General features: G+C 62.6%; 1 protein-coding gene across 3 annotated transcripts in view; it reads left to right on the forward strand.

Annotated features, from left to right (window-relative positions):
- Positions 1-22,055, forward strand: part of GALNS (galactosamine (N-acetyl)-6-sulfatase) — a 41,998-nt gene that overhangs the window by 15,284 nt on the left and 4,659 nt on the right. For 2 of the 3 annotated variants that reach the window (XM_021671023.2, XM_064369981.1), the window contains 8 exons: positions 2,751-2,894; positions 4,497-4,563; positions 4,650-4,774; positions 5,112-5,251; positions 8,135-8,238; positions 13,923-14,059; positions 15,085-15,187; positions 17,558-17,679. In XM_021671023.2, the coding sequence (XP_021526698.2) occupies positions 2,751-2,894; positions 4,497-4,563; positions 4,650-4,774; positions 5,112-5,251; positions 8,135-8,238; positions 13,923-14,059; positions 15,085-15,187; positions 17,558-17,679 (942 nt within the window). Of the gene's footprint in view, positions 1-655; positions 2,292-2,750; positions 2,895-4,496; positions 4,564-4,649; positions 4,775-5,111; positions 5,252-8,134; positions 8,239-13,922; positions 14,060-15,084; positions 15,188-17,557; positions 17,680-22,055 lie in introns of those variants that run through there. The other variant, XM_064369983.1, reaches the window with a different exon arrangement.

A 22,055-nucleotide genomic window follows, 5' to 3' on the forward strand; every position in this document is an offset into this window, starting at 1 on the left:
AGCCCACCTGTTTTCCCACCTCTATGCTCCCTGTCTGCTGCCTGCAGCTCCTGCCGGCCCCCTTCGATGGCTGCTCCTTGGATGTAGATGGTCACGGCAGCTGGAATTTGCTGAGACTGATAGATGAGGAGGACCCAGAGGCTGCCTAGGGAGCGCTTTGTCACACTTCAGACGAGAGAAGCAGCCTGGGGAGCTGAGCGCTCAGAAAGCACAGGGCAGAGCTGACGGGCACACAGGGAGGGCAGGCCCCACGCGGCCTGAACGGTCCCCAGCCAGTGCCAGGGGCCATGGCAGAAGTCCGCCCCTGAGGGCCGCTGGAGCACGTCAGGGCTGTGCCAACAGGAGGAGAGCCGGTGGCCGCTCTGGGTGAAAGCCCCGCAGTGGCTGGAGCTCTCTGCCTGGCCTGGAGGCTGTGTCTTGGCCCAGCGGCCTCATGTGCGTGCTCATTGGTGCCAATGGCCAGAGCTAGAAAGGGAGCAGGTCTCCAGAGAGGCCTCGAGGCTCCCGAACAGCCATCGGCAGGAGAGAGGGGACCCCGAGGTCTGGGAGCAGGAGCCAGGCAGGCCCTAGAGCCACAGCTCCTCCTGGGCTCAGGACAGGGTGCCGTGGCTGGGTGGCCAGGCCGGGTTCCTCCTGGGCTCAGGACACTGCAGTGGCTGGGTGGCCCGGGGAGCTCTTCCTAGGCTCAGGACAGAGTGTAGTGACTGGGTGGCCGGGCCGGGTTCCCCCTGGGCTCAGAGCAGAGTGCAGTGGCCTGAGGGCCGGACCGGGTCCTGCAGCGGCTGCTCAGGCAGGCCGGGGGTCCCCATCCCAGCAGGGTCCCCTCTCAGGGCAGTGGTGGTGTTGTCAGCCATGACTCAGACTTCCCTGCACCTCACCTGGCCTCAAATAGAAGCTGCTTGATCTGCCTGAAACCACGCAGGTGCACAGTGCAGGCGCTCGAGTTCCAGAGCCCTGTGGACGCTCCCTGCTCCAGCTCACCTGCAGGGCCAGGCCTCACTGCTGCTTCGGAACGAGCGTGTGGGGCCCACAGCATAGTCTGTGTAGGGTCCTGCTCGTGTGTTTCCCCTAAGCAAGGCCTTTGTACTGGTGGACATGGACACACATCCCCTGTGGCTGGCTGGTGACCTGCCTGGGGTGTTCAGGGATGATGGGGTGCTCTAGCAATGAGCCCACGTGCTGAAGACGCGAAGGAAACAGCCCTAAGCCGGCAACCAAAGGAGCTCTGAGGTCACGGAGAGGTGCAGGTGACTTCGCCTGAGAGAGGGGACGGGGGAGCGGCTCCCCTGAGAGAGAAAACGGAAGAGCGGCTCCCCTGAGACAGGAGACGGGGGAGCAGCTCGTGACGGAGTATGTGTCCAGGGAGCCCGCTGGCACAGAACCAGCCAGGGCCTCAGCCTCAGCCATGCCAGCCTCCTCCTTCACAAGGGAGGAAACTGAGGCCCAGACTGGGCTCCGTCCAGCCTCCACCTTCTTCCAGCCCAGCCTGCCTTCAAGGCCCCCTCCGACCCTCCCCAGCCAGTGACAGAGTGGGTGCACGGTGACCTGAGACCCGTGTGACTATGCAGGGTCCCCCATGAGCGCTGAGGCTCGGGCCTTCCCGCCGCCCTCCACCAGGCGGGCCCACGTGCAGCTTAGACGTCTCCTTTTGGGATGATGCTTTCCAAGCTATAGCTGCAGACCTTCCTCAGACGACACGCGAGTGACAGGGGAGCCGCCCACGGCCGCGCCTCAGCAGCATGCTAGAAGTGGCCTCATACCAGCTCTCCTGCAGCACGTTCTGAAGAGCAGCCGTGAGCTGGACTTCTTCCAGGACAGGCCAGGCCGCACAAGGAAACCCAGACAGCTGGCCTCGGGGCCAGGGCGAGTGGGCACAGAGGTGCGGCCTGCGGGGCTGCTGTTGGCCGGAGGACGCGAGATTAGATGCCCCCAAAGGGAAGGCGTGTGTGAGTGGGGTGGATGCAGGAGGTCTGTGGGGGTCATCAGCTGCGGGTGCAGGGCGGGGTCTGGAGGGTTCTGGCAGTCCTGGGGCGTGATGCCTGCCGAAGGCCATTCTGAGCAGGGGAACCTTGGCCCCAGGAAAGCAGTTGGTGGTGGTTACCAGCGTGACCACACGGCCACATCCTCTTGTCATCATTCCAATCTCTGCTTCTGACCGGGCTCTGGGAACCTGGCTGCAGCTGGCAGGCCCCTGAGCTCCCGCAGCGGCACGCGACACCCCGCCCACCCGTCGTCCTGGCAGCCGTTGCTCTGAGCTGGGAGAAGAGACTGCCTTGGTGTGGAGAGACCCAGTAATTATCTGCAGGAGATGTTTTCTGCCCTGGAAAACCCAGAGGAGAAACACTTGTGTTCGAGACACAACCCACGAAGCATTCCTGGGAGTTCAGAAAAAGTGGGAGGAGCCTGAGTCTGGAGCCAGGGCCGAGAGTGGCATGCCAGGCCGGTTCCAGGGGGCAGGGAGGCTCCTCAGGATGTGCCAGCCTTCACAGTGCAGGGAACCCCGGCCGTCATCATGCCTGGCACACTTGGTTGTGCCCAGCCACTCTGCAGGGGAGGCGAGTGGTGCCAGCACCCTCCTGAGAAGGAGGCCTTGGTCTCCTGTCCTTGCTGTGCCCAGACGTAGCCTGTCTCAGGGCCGGAGGGTGCTTGTCTCACCAAGAATTTTGTGCAGATGATGAACTTGTCGCTGCTCAGAACCTCAGAGTGTCCCCACGTGGGATCCCTGACGTGTCCTGGGTTCCTGTATCTAGGCATCTGGGTCACAGGCCCCAGTTCCACCCGCTGAAGCATGGATTTGATGAGTGGTTCGGATCGCCCAACTGTCACTTTGGACCTTATGACAACAAAGCCAGGCCCAACATCCCTGTGTACAGAAACTGGGAGATGGTCGGCAGGTAACCGGGCCCCGCTCCACCCCTTCCCTTCCCGCGCCCTGACCCGCGGTGCCTGGTGCACCTGCCCCCTGCACTGCATCTGGCGCTGGTGGCCTCAAGCCGCCTGCTCACAAGGGCTGGGCTGGGCTGGGCTGGCCCGGGTCTGGACGGCTTCTGTCCCACAGAGTTTTGCCGCAGAGTCTGTGAGACTTGTGCCTGGGGTGGCTTCCAACTGTCTCAGAGTTGTAGATCACTTTAACTGTCCTGACAGTGGAAGGCCCCCAGCACAGTGAGCCCACGCCATCTGCACTCACTGCCAGGGTTCTGCCCATGTGGTCCACGGGTGGGGAGGCCGGCTGTGCTCTGGACGTCCAGGAATATAGGCAGGACAGGAGGTGGGATGAAACCCCCCCGTGAGCCACACCAGGAGCAAGCCGCTGTCCGGACGGAGCCATCCCAGTGCTGGGTGTGGGGCAGCACCTCTGACGTGGCAGTGCCCGGGTCAGGGACCCTCGTCTTTTGTGAATTTTGTTTGACTTAACTTGACTCTTCTTTTCTTTTTTTGAGACAGAGCCTCACACTGTCACCCAGGCTGGAGTGCAGTGGCAGGATCTTGGCTCACTGCAACCCCCATCTTTCAGGTTCAAGCAATTCTCCTGCCTCAGCCTCCCAAGTAGCTGGCACTACAGGCATGCGCCACCACACCCAGCTAGTTTTTGTATTTTTAGTACAGATGGGGTTTCACCATGTTAGCCGGGATGGTCTCGATCTCTTGACCTCACAATCCGCCCGCCTCGGCCTCCCAAAGTGCTGGGATTACAGGTGTGAGCCACTGCACCTGGCCAGCTTGACTCTTCTTGACGGAAGCGCTCATTCGTTACGTGACAGTGGACCAGCAGCAGCACCAGCTTGCTGCCTTTTCCAGACAGAGCTCCATCGGGGTATGGGAGTCTCTGCCCCTGTTTGAAGTGTGCAGTTCTGTGATTTGCAGTAGTAGGAGGCTGGGACAGCCAGCCCTGCAGCCTGAGCCGTCACTCCCCAGTCCCAGCCCTGAGTAACCACAGCCGCCTCACTGCCTTCACCCTAGTGTCGTGCCCGCCGTCCCGTCCCCCCATCTTCTCCCAGGCAGGTTATTACAGCACCGACCTCAGCCAGCTCATCAGATGCAAGACTGTGCCCTGGGGAGCAAGGCCCGTGTCCAGCTTGCTCTGTTTCCTGAGTGGACATTTCATTTCCAGCCTTCTTTCCGCCCTCCCCCCCCAAAAAATTGAGTCTTGCTCTGTCACCCAGGCTGGAGTGCAGTAGCATGATCTTAGCTCACAACCTCTGCCTCCCAGGTTCAAGCAATTCTCCTGCCTCAGCCTCCTAAGTAGCTGGGATTACAGGCGCCTGCCACCACGCCCGGCTAATTTTTGTATTTTTAGTAGAGACGGGGTTTCAACATGTTGGCCAAGCTGGGCTCAAACTCCTGGCCTCATCATCCATCCTCCTCAGCCTCCCAAAGTGCTGGGATTACAGACATGAACCACCGTGCCCGACCCCAGTCTTTGCCGGTGAAGTCAGGGAGAAGGGGACTTCCTTGGCCTAAGTTCTGATGTCTGTCTGGATCTGTATTCTCTTCAGATATTATGAAGAATTTCCTATTAATCCGAAGACCGGGGAAGCCAACCTTACCCAGATCTACCTGCAGGTGACAGGACTGCACCAGCTGAGCTCTGCGGGAGGCGTGGGGAGGTGGCCTCAGGCCGGAGGAGGACGCTGCGGCTCTCTCCACAGGAAGCCCTGGACTTCATTAAGAGACAGGCGCGGCGCCGCCCCTTCTTCCTCTACTGGGCTGTGGACGCCACGCACGCACCCGTCTACGCCTCCAGACCCTTTCTGGGCACCAGTCGGCGAGGGCGGTGAGTCCCGACTCCAAGGAGCACAGACTGGCTGGAGGCCCCACAGCTCCTGCAGAGATGGGGCACTCAGTACCCTGGCATTTAGTTCCAATCGTGGAAAGGCCAGAGTGGCCCTGCCCCTTTGAAGCCGTCTGCTGGCCTGGGCTCAGCGGAGGAGGGCTGCGGCGGTGTCCCGGCTTTGTCCCTCATAAGCCACGTGAACTTGAACTCAGGCCTTTCCTCTTGTTCTGGGAAGTGGCAGGCAGTTTCACTGTCGTCTGTGACGTCGTGATTTAAGGTACTCCATGAATCACGGTATGCCGCTGGCCGCCTGATCCATCTGTCACCATCCCCCCAGGTACGGAGACGCCGTCCGGGAGGTGGACGACAGCATTGGGAAGATGCTTCAGCTCCTCCAGGACCTGCGCGTCGCGGACAGCACCTTCGTCTTCTTCACGTCGGACAATGGCGCCGCCCTCATCTCTGCTCCTGAGCAAGGTGCTTCCCACGGTTTCTTCACAGCCAGCGCGTCGCTAAGAACGCCTGGACTGGCTGCGACCCGCAGGGTCTGTAGTGGGCGGAGCCTGAGTCCCTCCAGGTTCAATGTGAGGAGCAGATGTCACTGAGCCTCGAGCAAGGCCAGCGGCCCTTCCGGCCCAGGACTAACCTGGAAGCAGGAGTGGCTTTGAACTTGGGGGCGGGGAGGAGGTGACACAGGGGAGAAAGTTTGTCTTGGAAGAGGCTGACGCCTCCCAAGGGGTGACCCCGGAGACTAGAGGCTTTGGAGCCTGGGTGGAAAAGCAGGGCCAGTGGAGCAGGGTGTCCCTGCAGAGATGGGGGCAGGCACCCAAGACCCAGAGCAGCCCTGTGAGTTTGGCCTGGGCCTGGTCACCCAGGGGCCAGGGCCTGAGCCACGAAGATGGCTTCTGCCCCCACCATGGCCCAGTCGAGCCATTCCCGGGATGGACACCTCAGCCTTTCTCCCTCTCGGTACTGAGGAACGCCTGACCTATCCCCAGCGCCAGCTTGAACTCGCCTCTTCCCAGACCACGACGGGGGCCCCGGCAGCCCAGTGTCCTTCGGGGAAAGGGGGCTTCAGGGTTTCAGGTGATAGAAACCAGCACAGCTGAAAGCCAAGATAGAAGCCTGTTGGCCCCAGAGCAGCGCCTAGGTGGCCCGGCCAGCCAGGGGCTCCCTCGTGCCACGTCCCACCTGACAGCTCCCCTGGATGAGCTTGGCTGTCACGCAGACCCTCCAGACGGCTCCGTCTCCCACCCACTGGAGTCAGACCCACAGCTCGAGGCTCCTATGGGCTGCAGGCAGCTCCCAGGAGGGAGGGTGCTGGGTGGGGAGAGTGGTGTTGGCTGTCATTCCCCATGGGGAACCTGGGGGGGTCCCACCTTGTCGCCAGCACCCACAACCACCAGCCAGCAGTGTCAAGGGCTCCAGCGACCTGAGTCTTCGTTTCTAAATGATGGAATATTTCATACAAACAGAAATGGCCTAAGGCCAGGCACAGTGGCTCATGCTTGTAATCCCAGCACTTTGGGAGGCCAAGACAGACAGATCACCTGAGGTCAGGAGTTCAAGACCAGCCTGACCAACATGGAGAAACCCTGTCTCTACTAAAAATAGAAAAATTAGCTGGGCGTGGTGGCACGTGCCTGTAATTCCAGCTACTCGGGAGGCTGAGGCAGAAGAATCACTTGAACCCGGGAGATGGACGTTGCAGTGAGCCAAGATTGTGCCATTGCACTCCAGCCTGGGCAACAAGAGTGAAACTTAGTCTCAAAAAAAAAAGAGAGAAAAACAGAAACGGCCTATGTACCGATTTGTAGTTAAGATGAGAGCCCACACACCTAGCACCCAGCTTAAGACAGAAGCAGGACATCTGAGAGAAAGAAAGTGGGGGAGGGAAGGGAAGGAAGGAACACAGCACGGCCTCCCATGATCCCTGGGTGTCCCCCGGAAGTGGCCACTGTCCCCAGTTGAGTGTCCTCTGTCCCCTGATGGGTTCTGTGGCTCTGCTGCTGCAAGCAGGGCCCTCCCTGAGCCAGGCCAGGTTCTGGGCATGTTCGCCTGTGAGGGACACAGAGCTGCCCTCGAGGCTCCGTCCAGAGCCTTCCCACGCTGCCACTCGGACGGGGGATGGATGGTGACACAGGAAGGAGCTGCAGTGACTTAGCCATCCCGGGTGGTTCAGTTTCTCACCGCCAGAAAAATACTTTTTGTTTCTTTTTTTTGGAGACAAGGTCTTGCTCTGTTGCCCAGGCTGGAGTGCGGTGGCGTGATTTCCGCGCACGGCAGCCTTGACCTCCTGGGCTCAAGCGATCCTCCCACCTCAGCCTCATGAATAGCGGGGACTACAGGCCGTGCCACCGCACCCAGCTAATTTTTGTATTTTTTGCAGAGATGGGGTTTAGCCATGGCCTCCCTTTAGTAGACCAGCCCAGGCTAGTTTTGAACTCCCAGGTTTGAGCCATCCACCTGCTCTGGCCTCCCAGGGTACTGGGATTGCAGGTGTGAGCTGCTGCAGCTGGCCCCCTTCGTTTCTTTCTCCCCTTTTTTATGGAGACTCAAAGGCGAGAGTCTCAGGTGGCTCAGGCTACAGCAGCAGGGGTGACTTTTGTCCCTCTGACTTGGGTCCCCTAACCGCTTCTTCTGTCTGGGAGTGAGCTGGGGATGGTGTGGTCACCAGGGCTGGGGGGCTTTGTCCTGTGACCACTTCCCACAAGTGATAGTTTACGGACCAAAATCCAGTCTCAGGGGCTTGTCAGAAACACACGTTCCTGCACCCCACCCTGATCGACTGAGTCAGAACCGTGGGGAGCAGGAGTTGCCTGCATTTTAGGCAGAGCATCCCAAACGCAGGCGCCCGGGGCTCTGCTGTGGGAGCGTGTGTTTCTAAGTCCTGCTGACAACAGGCTTGCATTTCCGTTTGGTCACTGGGCATGACATCCCACTCTCTCCAGGACACTTTGCAGCCGCAGCATCACACAGCGGGGCGATCTCGGCTCACCTCAGCCTCCACCTCCAGCTTCAAGCCATTCTTCTGCCTCAGCCTACCCAGTAGCCGGCATTACAGGCGTGTACCACCACACCCGGCTAATCTTTTGTATTTTTAGTAGAGATGGGGGTTTCAGCTTGTTGGCCAGGATGGTCTCGATCTCCTGACCTCATGATCTGCCCACCTGGTCCTCCCAAAGTGATGGGATTACAAGTGTGAGCCACCACAACCAGCCAAGGCTCAGATTTTGCACTGGAGCCGGAGTCCCCTTTGTCTCCACTGAGTCTCAGTGACTCAGTGTCACCTGCGGAGGGAGGGGGAGGGCTTGGCGAGGTCGGGTCCCAGTGGCCTGACTTGCAGCCCCTCTCTCTCAGGTGGCAGTAACGGCCCCTTTCTGTGTGGGAAGCAGACCACGTTTGAAGGAGGGATGAGGGAGCCTGCCCTCGCGTGGTGGCCGGGACACATCGCCGCAGGCCAGGTGAGTCAGCGTCAGCCTGTCTGCTGGGCGGCAGGTCCAGGCCTGTGCTCATCCTAGGGTGCGAGCCCCTCACTGCCCACCTCCCAGACACCCCCATTCTCAGCCTCACCACCCCCCACCCCCCACCCCCATGCTCATCCTCACCACCCTCCACCCCCCACCCCCATGCTCATCCTCACCACCCCCCACCCCCCCCACCCCCATGCTCATCCTCACCACCCTCCACCCCCCCACCCCCATGCTCAGCCTCACCACCCTCTACCCCCCCACCCCCATGCTCATCCTCACCACCTTCCACCCCCCCACCCCCATGCTCAGCCTCACCACCCTCTACCCCCCCACCCCTATGCTCAGCCTCACCACCCTCCACCCCCCCACCCCCATGCTCAGCCTCACCACCCTCTATCCCCACCCCCATGCTCAGCCTCACCACCCTCCACCCCCCCACCCCCATGCTCATCCTCACCACCCTCCACCCCCCACCCCCATGCTCATCCTCACCACCCTCCACCCCCCCACCCCCATGCTCAGCCTCACCACCCTCTACCCCCCCACCCCCATGCTCATCCTCACCACCCTCCACCCCCCCACCCCCATGCTCAGCCTCACCACCCTCCACCCCCCCACCCCCATGCTCATCCTCACCACCCTCCACCCCCCAACCCCCATGCTCAGCCTCACCACCCTCCACCCCCCCACCCCCATGCTCATCCTCACCACCCTCTACCCCCCACCGCCATGCTCATCCTCACCACCCTCCACCCCCCCACCCCCATGCTCAGCCTCACCACCCTCCACCCCCCCACCCCCATGCTCATCCTCACCACCCTCCACCCCCCAACCCCCATGCTCATCCTCACCACCCTCTACCCCCCACCGCCATGCTCATCCTCACCACCCTCCACCCCCCCACCCCCATGCTCAGCCTCACCACCCTCCACCCCCCCACCCCCATGCTCAGCCTCACCACCCTCTACCCCCACCCCCATGCTCAGCCTCACCACCCTCTACCCCCCCACCCCCATGCTCAGCCTCACCACCCTCTACCCCCCCACCCCCATGCTCATCCTCACCACCCTCTACCCCCCACCCCCATGCTCAGCCTCACCACCCTCCACCCCCCCACCCCCATGCTCAGCCTCACCACCCTCCACCCCCCCACCCCCATGCTCAGCCTCACCACCCTCCACCCCCCCACCCCCATGCTCAGCCTCACCACCCTCCACCCCCCCACCCCCATGCTCAGCCTCACCACCCTCCACCCCCCCACCCCCATGCTCAGCCTCACCACCCTCCACCCCCCCACCCCCATGCTCAGCCTCACCACCCTCCACCCCCCCACCCCCATGCTCAGCCTCACCACCCTCTACCCCCACCCCCATGCTCAGCCTCACCACCCTCTACCCCCCCCCACCCCCATGCTCAGCCTCACCACCCTCCACCCCCCCACCCCCATGCTCAGCCTCACCACCCTCTACCCCCACCCCCATGCTCATCCTCACCACCCTCTACCCCCCCACCCCCATGCTCAGCCTCACCACCCTCCACCCCCCCACCCCCATGCTCATCCTCACCACCCTCCACCCCCCCACCCCCATGCTCATCCTCACCACCCTCCACCCCCCCACCCCCATGCTCATCCTCACCACCCTCCACCCCCCCACCCCCATGCTCAGCCTCACCACCCTCTACCCCCCCCACCCCCATGCTCAGCCTCACCACCCTCCACCCCCCCACCCCCATGCTCAGCCTCACCACCCTCTACCCCCACCCCCATGCTCATCCTCACCACCCTCTACCCCCCCACCCCCATGCTCAGCCTCACCACCCTCCACCCCCCCACCCCCATGCTCATCCTCACCACCCTCCACCCCCCCACCCCCATGCTCAGCCTCACCACCCTCCACCCCCCCACCCCCATGCTCATCCTCACCACCCTCCACCCCCCCACCCCCATGCTCATCCTCACCACCCTCTACCCCCCACCCCCATGCTCATCCTCACCACCCTCCACCCCCCCACCCCCATGCTCATCCTCACCACCCTCCACCCCCCCCACCCCCATGCTCATCCTCACCACCCTCCACCCCCCCACCCCCATGCTCAGCCTCACCACCCTCCACCCCCCACCCCCATGCTCAGCCTCACCACCCTCCACCCCCCCACCCCCATGCTCATCCTCACCACCCTCCACCCCCCCACCCCCATACTCAGCCTCACCACCCTCTACCCCCACCCCCATGCTCAGCCTCACCACCCTCCACCCCCCCACCCCCATGCTCAGCCTCACCACCCTCCACCCCCCCCACCCCCATGCTCATCCTCACCACCCTCCACCCCCCCACCCCCATGCTCATCCTCACCACCCTCCACCCCCCCCACCCCCATGCTCATCCTCACCACCCTCCACCCCCCCACCCCCATGCTCATCCTCACCACCCTCCACCCCCCCACCCCCATACTCAGCCTCACCACCCTCTACCCCCCACCCCCATGCTCAGCCTCACCACCCTCCACCCCCCCCACCCCCATGCTCAGCCTCACCACCCTCCACCCCCCCACCCCCATGCTCATCCTCACCACCCTCCACCCCCCCCACCCCCATGCTCATCCTCACCACCCTCCACCCCCCCACCCCCATGCTCATCCTCACCACCCTCCACCCCCCCCACCCCCATACTCAGCCTCACCACCCTCTACCCCCACCCCCATGCTCAGCCTCACCACCCTCCACCCCCCCACCCCCATGCTCAGCCTCACCACCCTCCACCCCCCCCACCCCCATGCTCATCCTCACCACCCTCCACCCCCCCACCCCCATACTCAGCCTCACCACCCTCTACCCCCACCCCCATGCTCAGCCTCACCACCCTCCACCCCCCACCCCCATGCTCATCCTCACCACCCTCCACCCCCCCCACCCCCATGCTCAGCCTCACCACCCTCCACCCCCCCCACCCCCATGCTCATCCTCACCACCCTCTACCCCCCCCACCCCCATGCTCAGCCTCACCACCCTCCACCCCCCACCCCCATGCTCATCCTCACCACCCTCTACCCCCCCACCCCCATGCTCATCCTCACCACCCTCCACCCCCCCACCCCCATGCTCAGCCTCACCACCCTCCACCCCCCCCACCCCCATGCTCATCCTCACCACCCTCCACCCCCCCACCCCCATACTCAGCCTCACCACCCTCTACCCCCACCCCCATGCTCATCCTCACCACCCTCCACCCCCCCCACCCCCATGCTCATCCTCACCACCCTCCACCCCCCCCACCCCCCATGTTCAGCCTGACCACGGTGGTGCCCTGGGCTCTGTTGGGTGGAGACCACGGTGGTGGCCCACGCTTTTGGGCTGGAGACCCTGGTGGTGACCTGGGCTCTGGCTGGGTGAGGGTGCATCCTGGCATCTCAGCGTGGCCACCTTCATGCTGTGTGCTGTGTTTCCCCCGGCCCAGGAAGCTGCCCCTTAGCTCAGAATCACAACACAGTTGTCTCTACCTGGGGCACTTGATCCAGACACGCCCTGAGACGCTGAGTCTGAGCTGTGTGAGCGAGCGCTGTTTGAGTCAGTCTTGCCCTCCCGATGCCTCCGGAGGCAGCTGGAACATCACACAGGACGACAGCCAGGGTCAGCCTGGGGCTCGTGGGGCTGAGTGACGACGTGTGTGGGGCCAGTCGCTCCAGGAGCGAGTCTGTTCCCTGCCTTTTCCAAATCCCAAGGACCAGCCATTCCTGAGCTCCTGGCCCTTCCGCCTCAAAGCCAGCAGCGTGCATCTGTCCCTGGCCTTCCTGTTCCGCTTCTTTGGTTTTTTTTTTGAGAGGGAGTCTCACTCTGTTGCCTGGGCTGGAGTGCAGTGGCACCGTCTCAGCTCCCTGCAACCTCTACCTCCTGGGTTCAAGCAATTCTGCGTCAGCCTCCCGAGTAGCTGGGATTACAGCCACATGCCGCCATGCCCGGCTAATTTTTGTGTTTTTAGTAGAGACGAGGTTTCGCTGTGTTGGCCAGGGCGGTCTCAAATCCCAAAGTGCTGGGATTACAGGCTTCAGCCACCATGCCCAGCCTGTTCCACTTTTAAGGACTCTGTGGCTGTGTCCCACCTGCCCCCGCTTCCCCCAGGCTGGCCCCCCTGCTGCGAGGCTGATGAGCAGCCTGCGTTGTGTGGGCCGCCTTAACTGTCTGGGTTGGTCACGTGTCTGCAGGCCCAGGGATTGGCTGCTGTTCTGTCAGATGCTCCCCACTCGTTCCACATCAGGACACTGAGACCAGAGAGGCAGGCACTTGCCAGGGCCTCCCAGTCACTAGGGGCAGAGGTGGGAGCAGCCGCCAAGTGCGTGGCCATTCAGCCTGCCCTCCTGCCCACCATGCCTGGGCAGTCCGCTGGGTCCCCAGCGGCCAGTGGGACTGAGGGATGGCGCCTGCCAGGGGCGGCTGGTCTCTGCAGCTGACTGGGCCTGCCTCCTCAGACCCTCTGCCCAGGGCAGTCTCTGTCAGACATGGGCTCCTGGGCCACCCCAGCTTCCAGGTCCCGGAGGGTGGAAGGACCCCCATGGTTCATGGAACAGGCAGCTGCGCCTGCCTTTGAAAAGCAGCGCGGCCATGGCGATGACTGCCTTGTGCAGAGGTAGGGGCGGCAGGCACGGGCCCCTGCGTGGTGTGGGCGCACCTAGGACAGGCGATGACTGCCTTGTGCAGAGGTAGGGGCGGCAGGCCCGGGCTCCTGCGTGGTGTGGGCACACCTAGGACAGGCGATGACTGCCTTGTGCAGAGGTAGGGGCGGCAGGCACGGGCTCCTGCGTGGTGTGGGCACACCTAGGACAGGCGATGACTGCCTTGTGCAGAGGTAGGGGCGGCAGGCACGGGCCCCTGCGTGGTGTGGGCGCACCTAGGACAGGCGATGACTGCCTTGTGCAGAGGTAGGGGCGGCAGGCACGGGCCCCTGCGTGGTGTGGGTGCACCTAGGACAGGCAATGACTGCCCACCCCCTCCGCTCCGCTGAGCACCTTCACCCCGAGGTAAGGGATGGGCGTTTGGCCTTGTGTGGGGGTACCTGCAGGAATGGCCAGTCATGGTTCAGTGGGTGTCGTGCTGATGACGTGGGACTCAGGGCCTGCAGAGGTCTGGGAGACATGGATGCCGTGATGATGATGACCTGGGACTCAGGGCCTGCAGAGGTCTGGGAGACATGGACGGCGTGACAATGACGTGGGACTCAGGGCCTGCAGAGGTCTGGGAGACATGAGGTTTCCTACTGTAGTGGACACCCACCGGGCCAGGCTGGGGCTAGAGCTCTGCTCCAGAGGCTGGGAGCCACCCGTGGCTGTGCTCAGTGGCACACCTGAGAAAGGTGAGGGGAGCTGCCCCATCAGGCCTTGTTTTAGGCTCCCCTGCCATTCGCAGGCCTTGTGACTCTGCTCAGTCCCTGCTGTGGGCATGTGGCATGTGAGCATGTGGCATGTGTGGCGTGTGAGCGTGTGGCACATGGCATGTGGCGTGTGGTGTAGAGCACGTGACGTGTGAGCGTGTGGCGTGGTACATGAGTGCGTGGCATGTGGCACGTGGTATGTGAGCACATGGCGTGTGGCGTGTGAGCACATGCGCCTGTCTATAGGCTGGCTCCCAGCCCCTCAGGTCGGGGCATAGAGCCATCAGCATGCTGCTGCCATGTCTGTTTTAGGTGAGCCACCAGCTCGGCAGTATCATGGACCTCTTCACCACCAGCCTGGCCCTCGCAGGCCTGACACCACCCAGCGACAGGGCCATTGACGGCCTCAACCTCCTGCCCGCCCTCCTGCAGGGCCGGCTGATGGACAGGTTGGTGCTAGACCTGCCCTGGCCCCTTCCCTGATCCAAGTGGGAAGCCCAGAGCTGCGGACCAGGCCCGACCCCCAGGCCCAGCTGACCCTCATATTTCTGGACACAGGCGTGCTCATGCCCGGACAGAAGGAGGTGGGGGAGCCTGTGCCGAGAGGACCTGGGGACCTGCCTATGGGGCAGGGTTCATCCTGGAAGTGTTCAGGCACAGCGAGGCCCTGGCTCTCAGGAAGGCCTTAGGAGGGCGAGGCCAGGAGAGGAGGGCAAAGCCAGGAGATGGGGGCGAGGCCAGGATGCAGGGGTGGGGCCAGGAGAGGGGGCGGGGGTGGGAGGGGCAGCACCGGGAGACGGGCCTCTTCCCTGTCGGCACCCCAGCCACACACCCGCCCCTGCCCACCCCAGCTTTGTTCCCTGCTGGGTTTTCAGTGCCTCATGGCTGCCTGTAGCTTCCCTCCGCTGAGTCCATGGCTGGCTGGTCCCGCTCTTACCTTCTGTCCATTTCCTACCCCGAGAGCAGCCACCATTCTGCTCAAACCACATTTTCTGGGTGGCCCTGAAGGGACGAGGATTCTAAAGGCTCAACAGTAAACAGAAAGTGGGGACAGCTGCAAGGGCATCATGCCGCCTCTGGCTTTTGGGGGAGGAGATGGGGGATTTTTCTCACTTGTCCACCCTTGAGGCCTGGCCCCAGCACTGCTCACTGCGGAAAAGACAGTGCCCAGCTGCGTCCCCCACTCCCTGTTCCTGTCCTGCCAGCCCATCATGGTCTCGGAGATGGCGACCCCATGCCACTGGCTTTCCTCTGGCCTGCCCCCGTCCCCAGGGCTGGCCTGGCCTCGCCAAGAACCCACAACGAGGGGACGCCCAGGGACCCAAGCTCCGGCCACCTCACGGGCCTTTTCGCTTTTCGATCATCTTTATAAAATACCAAGGCATGAGCAGCCGATGTTGGATGCAGCCCGGAGCCCCAGGTGACCCAGCATGTCCTTCCTGCTGTTACAGGGTCCTCCTCTCCCATCCCACAGGCCTGTCTTCTACTACCGCGGTGACACGCTGATGGCGGCCACCCTCGGGCAGCACAAGGCTCACTTCTGGACCTGGACAAACTCCTGGGAGAACTTCAGGCAGGTACGGGGCTCTGGCTGTGGGCGCAGGCGGAGCTGCTTCCATCCCTGTCCATACGTGGCCTCTGAGTGCCATCCTGGGGAGGTGCAGGAGGGTGAGACAGGCAGGACCCCACCTTCCACAGCTGTCTCTGCGTGGCCCAGGGCCTGGCAGCTGACAGGCTGGAGTCGAGGGAGGGACCCCGAGGCATAGCTACAGACGTGGCACAGACCCTGGTCAGGTGGTCCCCGCCGGCCTCTCCATCCTGCCAGGACACCTGAGCTTTCTCTAACAGGGGCATGGCCTGCTTGGCCCAGGTGCTTCATGAGGGTCTCAGCATCTGCATCTCCACACCGGCCCCTCGCATGGGAGGGAAATAGAACACGCACAGGCTCCTGCCACCCCCGGCCCCAGCAGTTGCTCTCACCTGGTACCCAGCTTCTCTATCAGCAGAGCACAGGCCCTGCCCTGGGTTCCTGAACCTGAACCCCTTCCTCACCCCCAGGCCCTTGAGCCATGTGTGTGGTGGGTGGCCCTGGCTGCCACACTCGCCGTCTCTGTCACATCCCAGCGGGTCCTCGGTGCTGCACTGGTTCAGCCGTGTGTGAGGGAACTGGCGCCTTGCAAGTGCAGGTGTGCAGAGGACGCAGCCATTGCCTGAAGCAGCACAGGGGCCGTGCACGTCCCCACTGCAGCTGCCGCCGCCACAGGATGGGAAGCAGAACCGGTCAGGCTGATCTGCATGACCCTTGGCCTTTCCTGACCAGATCTCCAAGCGTCCGTCTCTATAGGATCATCCCTTCCCCTGCTACCACTCCTTTAAAGTCAGCCCTGTCTCCCAGGCACCCACCTGCACCCCACTGCACATGCCCGGCACCTGGCATTCAGTGTCGGCTCAGTGACGAGGAAGAGGTGCTGGGTGATGCTGGCTCTGCTGCGGTACCCCCAGGGTGAGGTCTCTCTCAGAATGCAGCAGTGAGAGCAATCTGCACGGATCAGCGGAGTCTTGATGAAATGGCTTATTTGGCTTGCATCCAGCCATCAGTCACATCATCTGTCTACACTGAGATGCTTCCCCACTGCCTGCCAGCGTCTTTGTGTGGAGTGCGGCCGTTCCTCCCGCTGTCCGTGCCCTGGAGTCCACAACACTGCCCACTGTGGAGGCACTCCAAGTGCAGCCCCTGGTTTCCAGCCGTGGACTCAGGCATCTACAGCCCAGGGCACATGAGCAGAATTTCATGGGCTTCTAACCTCCCTGCTCCACAAAGAGCAGAACATGATCTGCGCTCCCCCCCTCCGCCCCCGACCACTGATCCTCACGGATGCACGCCACGTGCTAGGAAATGGTTTGCCCATCAGACAGCCGATGCCTGCAAGAGGCTGCTCAGGCATTGGTGCCGCAGAAGCAAGCGGCTCAGCTCTACCCACCCCAGCCCACCCTGGCTCAAGGCATCCCTGCACATGGTGGCCGAGTCTCCCAGCTGCTGGAGCCCCTTGGCCTGCAGCATCCCCTCTGGGAATATTAGAGGCACACCTCCCCCTTCCCAGATCAGGGAGTCCAGGGGGCAGCAGAGAGAGCTGTGGGGCCTCAGGGCCATTGTAGGACCTGGGACAGAGCTCAGGCCACTGCCCACACACAGCATGCTCAGGGAAGGTCACACCAGGGCCGAGCAGCTACAGGAGCGCATGGAAGGGACCCCAGCAGGCCTGGCTCTGCCGCGTGGTGTGGTGGTGGGGTGGCTGCTGCCCCCCGAGCCTTCCTGTGCCTTTGCTTCTGTCTTCCTGAATAAGTTCATTGTGGTTACTGTGAAATCCTCTCCCTTCATGAGCCTGTGACTCCGTGTCAGCCCCTGGGTCTGTTTCTATTGTCTGTGCTTTCTCCTGCATTTCAGATGTTGGTCCTGCTTCTCCCTGTCTCACGGTTTCCATAGGGATGTTAGCGTTGTGGCTCTTCCTTCTCCCCTCCCCCACCCCTCCCCACCCCTCCCCTTCCAGCATTAAAAGGAGCTTTCCTCCATGAAATTGGTGGCAGTCCAGATGTGAGGCTGGTTAAGGTCTTTTAAAGACACTCACCTGCCCCACAAAGAAGAGGGGTGCATGAAAACCATGGGCACATGAGGCATGCCAGCTCTGCAGCTCAGGGGCCCAGAGCGAGTGGCCTCACCTCCTTCACAGGACGCCCACGTACAGGCCCACTCGTCCTTCAGCATTTAGCCAGTGCCCCGTACCGTGCTGAGTACCAGGGTCACTGCTGGGCACTGGCAGACAAGGGCCCCTCTATGGCCCCCAGTTAGGGGCTCCAGGACACAGGCAGTTGAGGCCCGTCGTGGCTGTGGGTCAGGATTCAAGGGTCAGGGGCTCCAGGACCCACCATCCCTCCTCTTCTCATTGCAGGGCATGGATTTCTGCCCTGGGCAGAATGTTTCGGGGGTCACGACTCACACCCTGGAAGACCACACGAAGCTGCCTCTGATCTTTCACCTGGGACGGGACCCCGGGGAGAGGTTCCCCCTCAGGTGAGTTGGTGCAGGGCCTCCGGGATGTTGGGACAGTGCCAGCCGGACTCCCCCAAACGCAGGCTCTGCAGGGACGGAGCCCTCTGCACCTTGCCCATCGCCTCCCATGCCTGCGTCCCCTCCTGCCGTGTTCCTCCCACCCAGTTAGTGCCCTGCCCTCCTCTCTGCAGCGCCCGCTCCTGCCCTCCTCTCTGCAGCGCCCGCTCCTGCCCTCCCTGGCGGTTTCCCCACTTCTGCTTGTTCTGGGCCACCGTCCATCTGGCCCCCAGCGACGTGACCCCTACCTTCAGCTGCCTCTGGGGATGGCCGAGGCCAGAGGGGAGGGGTCCAGGCCTGAGGTGTGCCCAGGAGGCCGGCCAACCCTGGGGCCAGCGGGAGGTGCAAAGACGCAGGTCAGCGAGCAGGAGGAATGGCATAAAGCCACCAGCCCCAGCTCCACCCTCTGCTGTCTGGGTTTTGTCCTCGCCCTACCAAGGATGCTGGAGCCTGGGCCGTCGCCTGCCAGCTTTCAGGGAAGCCCTCCCCTCACCCTCGGGAGTCTCGAGGGGCACGGTCACCAATACCAAACCCACATGTTCTCTGGCAGCTCCTTAGGGGTGACACAGAGGCCCCAGCACTTGGCTGGAGACCCCACGGTGGCTTCCTCTTTCCTTGTCCGAAGCCATCTCCCTGGGCTGGGGCTACCTGGAGGCTTCTCCGTCTCAACCCTTAGGATGAGCAGGTACCCAGTTCCGGCTCCTGGCCTGGGGATCCTGGGGCATGTGCGTGCCCGGCGGTCTCCAGCATTCCTGCCCCATGGAGATGTCCCGGGAAGACCCAGGAGTGTCAGGGGCCACTGTGGGAGGCAGAGGACCCAGGAACGTCGGGGGTCGACGTTGGAGACAGAGGACCCAGGAGCGTTAGAGGTCGCCGTCGGGGGCAGGGCAGAGGACCCAGGAGCGTGGGTGTCGCCGTGGGGGGCAGAGGACCCAGGAGCGTCGGCGTCGCCATAGGGGGCAGAGGACCTAGGAGCGTCAGGGGTTGCCGTAGGGGGCAGAGGACCCAGGAGCATCGGGGGTCGACGTGGGGGACAGAGGACCCAGGAGCGTCAGGGGTCGCCGTAGGGGGCAGAGGACCCAGGAGCATCGGGGGTCGCCGTGGGGGGCAGAGGACCCAGGAGCATCGGGGGTCGCCGTGGGGGGCAGAGGACCCAGGAGCGTCGGGGGTCGCCGTGGGGGGCAGAGCCAGACCTGAGCACAGACTGCCCCCTGCTCTTTTGAGCAAGGCCGGTGGGAGGCAGCAGAGAGCAGCACAGGACTGAGGGTGGCAGCGTCACCGCCAAGGTCGCTGAGGCTCCTGCACACCCCCTGAACGGGGCAGGCTCCTGGGCCGGAACCCCTCCCACTGCCCTCAGAGACCCCTTGGGCACCTCATCAGCACCTCCCCTTCTACCAGCATCCGGCTCAGAAGCCTGGGACGGTGACTGCAGAAAGACAGCAAGGAGCCCGGAGTGGACAGAGCGGTGTCCCCAGGCCCAGGTCCACCCACACCTCCAGCTTGGCCTGATGGGAAGTAGGGTCTGTGCCTTGTGATGAAGGATGGGTGGGCACTGGTCCTCCTGGAGCAGGTGGCCCTGAGTCCAGAGGGAGGAGACACAGACACAGGCGAAGGCCGCAGGGGGACGAGGCGGGGACTGCACAGAACACCACCAGCCTGGGCTCACGTGGGGCTGCCCCAGTTCCTCCAGAGGGCGTGGCCCTGAGCCCCCTGGTTTCGTGCTCTGGCCTCTGGGGCAGTGAGGGGCCGGTGTCCACAGTTTAGTTGTTCGGAGCCCCCAGTCCTGGTCATTTGTTGTGGGGGTGCCGGGATACTCACAGAGACAGAGCCGGGACCTCTCCGGTCCACTGGGGGACAGTGATCACAAACGATGGGGGGCCAGGAGCTTCGGGCCTTGTGGAGCTGGAGGGGCAGTCTCTGAGCCCCCTGTGCCTGCAGGAGTCACTGAGGAGCCCACAATCATCGGCTGCAAGTGCCATCCCAGGGGGACCCCGGGGAGCAGATCGCAGCCCCAGTTACACACAACAGAGTGCCAGCCACACCCATGCCCACCACACCCCCCACCAGCTGCTTGCTCCAGGGACCACCTGAGATGAAAGCCTGGATGGCAGTGCCAGCAGTGCCACCCAAATCCACTTGGCATGACTGCTGTCCACAGGGGGTCCTCAGGGGTGTTACCTGCTGCGTTTGCTGGAGCCCCCAGCCAGGCCAGAGCAGAGACACAGTCCCACCGTCCACCACAGCCACCCAGCCCGACCTCACAGCTGGAGAATGTGCAGTTTTCAGGCAAATCCCAGGCAGCATTCACATCTTCCCTGCGGGGGTCACACGGAGGCAGCTGTTGGCCAGGCCTTTGAGAACCACCATCCCCGAGCTCAGACCCCCACGACATGGCCTCATTCACCCTGGGCTACTTCTCAGACACAGTCACACGTGGCTTTGCAGGGAGCCTCTCTAAACAAGATGGGTGGTCGGGCACTGTGGCTCACACCTGTAAACCCAGCGCTTTGGGAGGCTGTGGTGAGGTCAGAAGTTTCAGGCTGGCCTGGCCAATATGGTGAAACCCCATCTCTACTAAAAATACAAAAACTAGTTGGACATGGTGGTGGGCGCCTGTAATCCCAGCTACTCAGTAGGCTGAGGCAGGAGAATCGCTTGAACCCACTGCATTCCAGCCTGGGCAACAGAGCAAGATTCCATCTCCAAAAAAAAGATGGGGCCAGGCATGGTTGCTCACACCTGTGATCCCAGAACTTTGGGAGGCCGAGGTAGGAGGATCGCTTGAGCCCAGGAGTTTGAGACGAGCCTGGGCAACATAGCAAGACCTTAACAGAAAATAAAAATTAGCGGGGCATGGCGATCTGCGGTCCCAGCTACTCAGGAGACTGAGGCAGGAAGTTCACTTAAGCCCAGAAGGTTGAGGCTACAGTGAGCCTGGGTGACAGAGCAATATCCTGTCTCTAAAAAATAAATAAGATTAAAGCAACAATCCAGGCCGGGGCCTCCAGGGACACTCGCTGTCAAGAGGGGCAGGTGGGGCAGCCGCAGTCCTCACCGGTTCTCAAACAGAAGGATTTGGCCCCAGAATCCTGCAAAGACACACACACACCTGAGACGCTCCTGGATTAAAAATGCATCGTGACGGCGTGGTGGCTCACGCCTGTGAACTCAGCACTTTGGGAGGCAGGCGGATCACCTGAGGTCAGGAGTTCGAGACCAGCCTGGCCAACATGGTGAAACCCTGTCATTAAAAAAATAAAAATAAATAAGATGCATCGTGCAGCCAGGCTGCCAGCAGCAGAGGTGGTGGGAGCTGAGCCCAGGCATGTGGCGTGAAGCCCCGGCTGGGCAAGGACAGACAGCTCTGTGGCGCACCGAGCAGGGAACCCTGCAGGACCCCGGCTCTGCTGGAGGGCATCCTCTGATGCAGCCTCAGGCCTGAGGCCTAACAGGGAGTGGGTGGATGGAGCAGAGAGAGCCCGGGCAGAGGGGCACATCCCCGTCTCTGTTGTATGCTGCTTCTGTGTGAAACCTCATTTTTAGGGAAGGTTCTGGAGCAAAAAGCCAGTTCTCACAGCCTGGCGAGTGTCCAGGGCAGAGGGACTGGGCTCAAGTGGGTCCGAGCTCTCCTCCCAGGAGGTGCTGGGCCTGGATGGGTGCTGCCATCTGGGGGCAGCTGACTTACCCGGCAACCCCATCTCTAGCCTTGTCCAGAGCTCCCACACCACCTTGCAGAGTGGCCACCCCGGTCCACGTCCCCATCAGCAGCAGTGTGGCTCCTGGCCGGTGGCAGGCGGTTCTTCCCACACCTCCCTGATGACCGCGATGGCAGGTGTCTGTTCACGTGGGTGTGGGCGATACTTGAAGTGACTGGAAATGGGGAAAAGACGTCACTTCTGCAGCTACCCTCAGAGCACTGCATGGCAGCACCGTGGACCCTAGACCCACAGCATGTGGCCCCGTGGCCCCCATGGCTCCTCATGGAGCTGTTTAATCATTTCTTCGTGAAAAGGAAAGGAATCCAAACGCTCCGCATGCTTGCATTGGAACTTCACAGCCACAGATTCGGTTTCCCTCTATTTCCCATTGGGCAATGGGATGACAGTGCTTTTGTAACGAAATAGGTGTGTGTCATGTTTGTAAGTGTTTACAGAGTGTTCAGTGCTGGGAAGACCCACACACAGGCCCCAGCCCACATGCCCAGGTCCTGGTCACAGGCAGGTCACCCGGCGGGGACAGGTCGGGACAGCCGTGCTCACAGCCTCGTGCCGGGGCTTAGCCTCCCGAGCCTTCATTTTCCACCTTGCCCATGAGTCTGAGGGCAGAGGACAGCTCAGGTG

Source organism: Aotus nancymaae, unplaced genomic scaffold (genome assembly GCF_030222135.1).
Source record: "Aotus nancymaae isolate 86718 unplaced genomic scaffold, 86718_ANA_hifiasm-v0.15.2.pri h1tg000095l, whole genome shotgun sequence".
Taxonomy (NCBI): Eukaryota; Metazoa; Chordata; class Mammalia; order Primates; family Aotidae; genus Aotus; species Aotus nancymaae.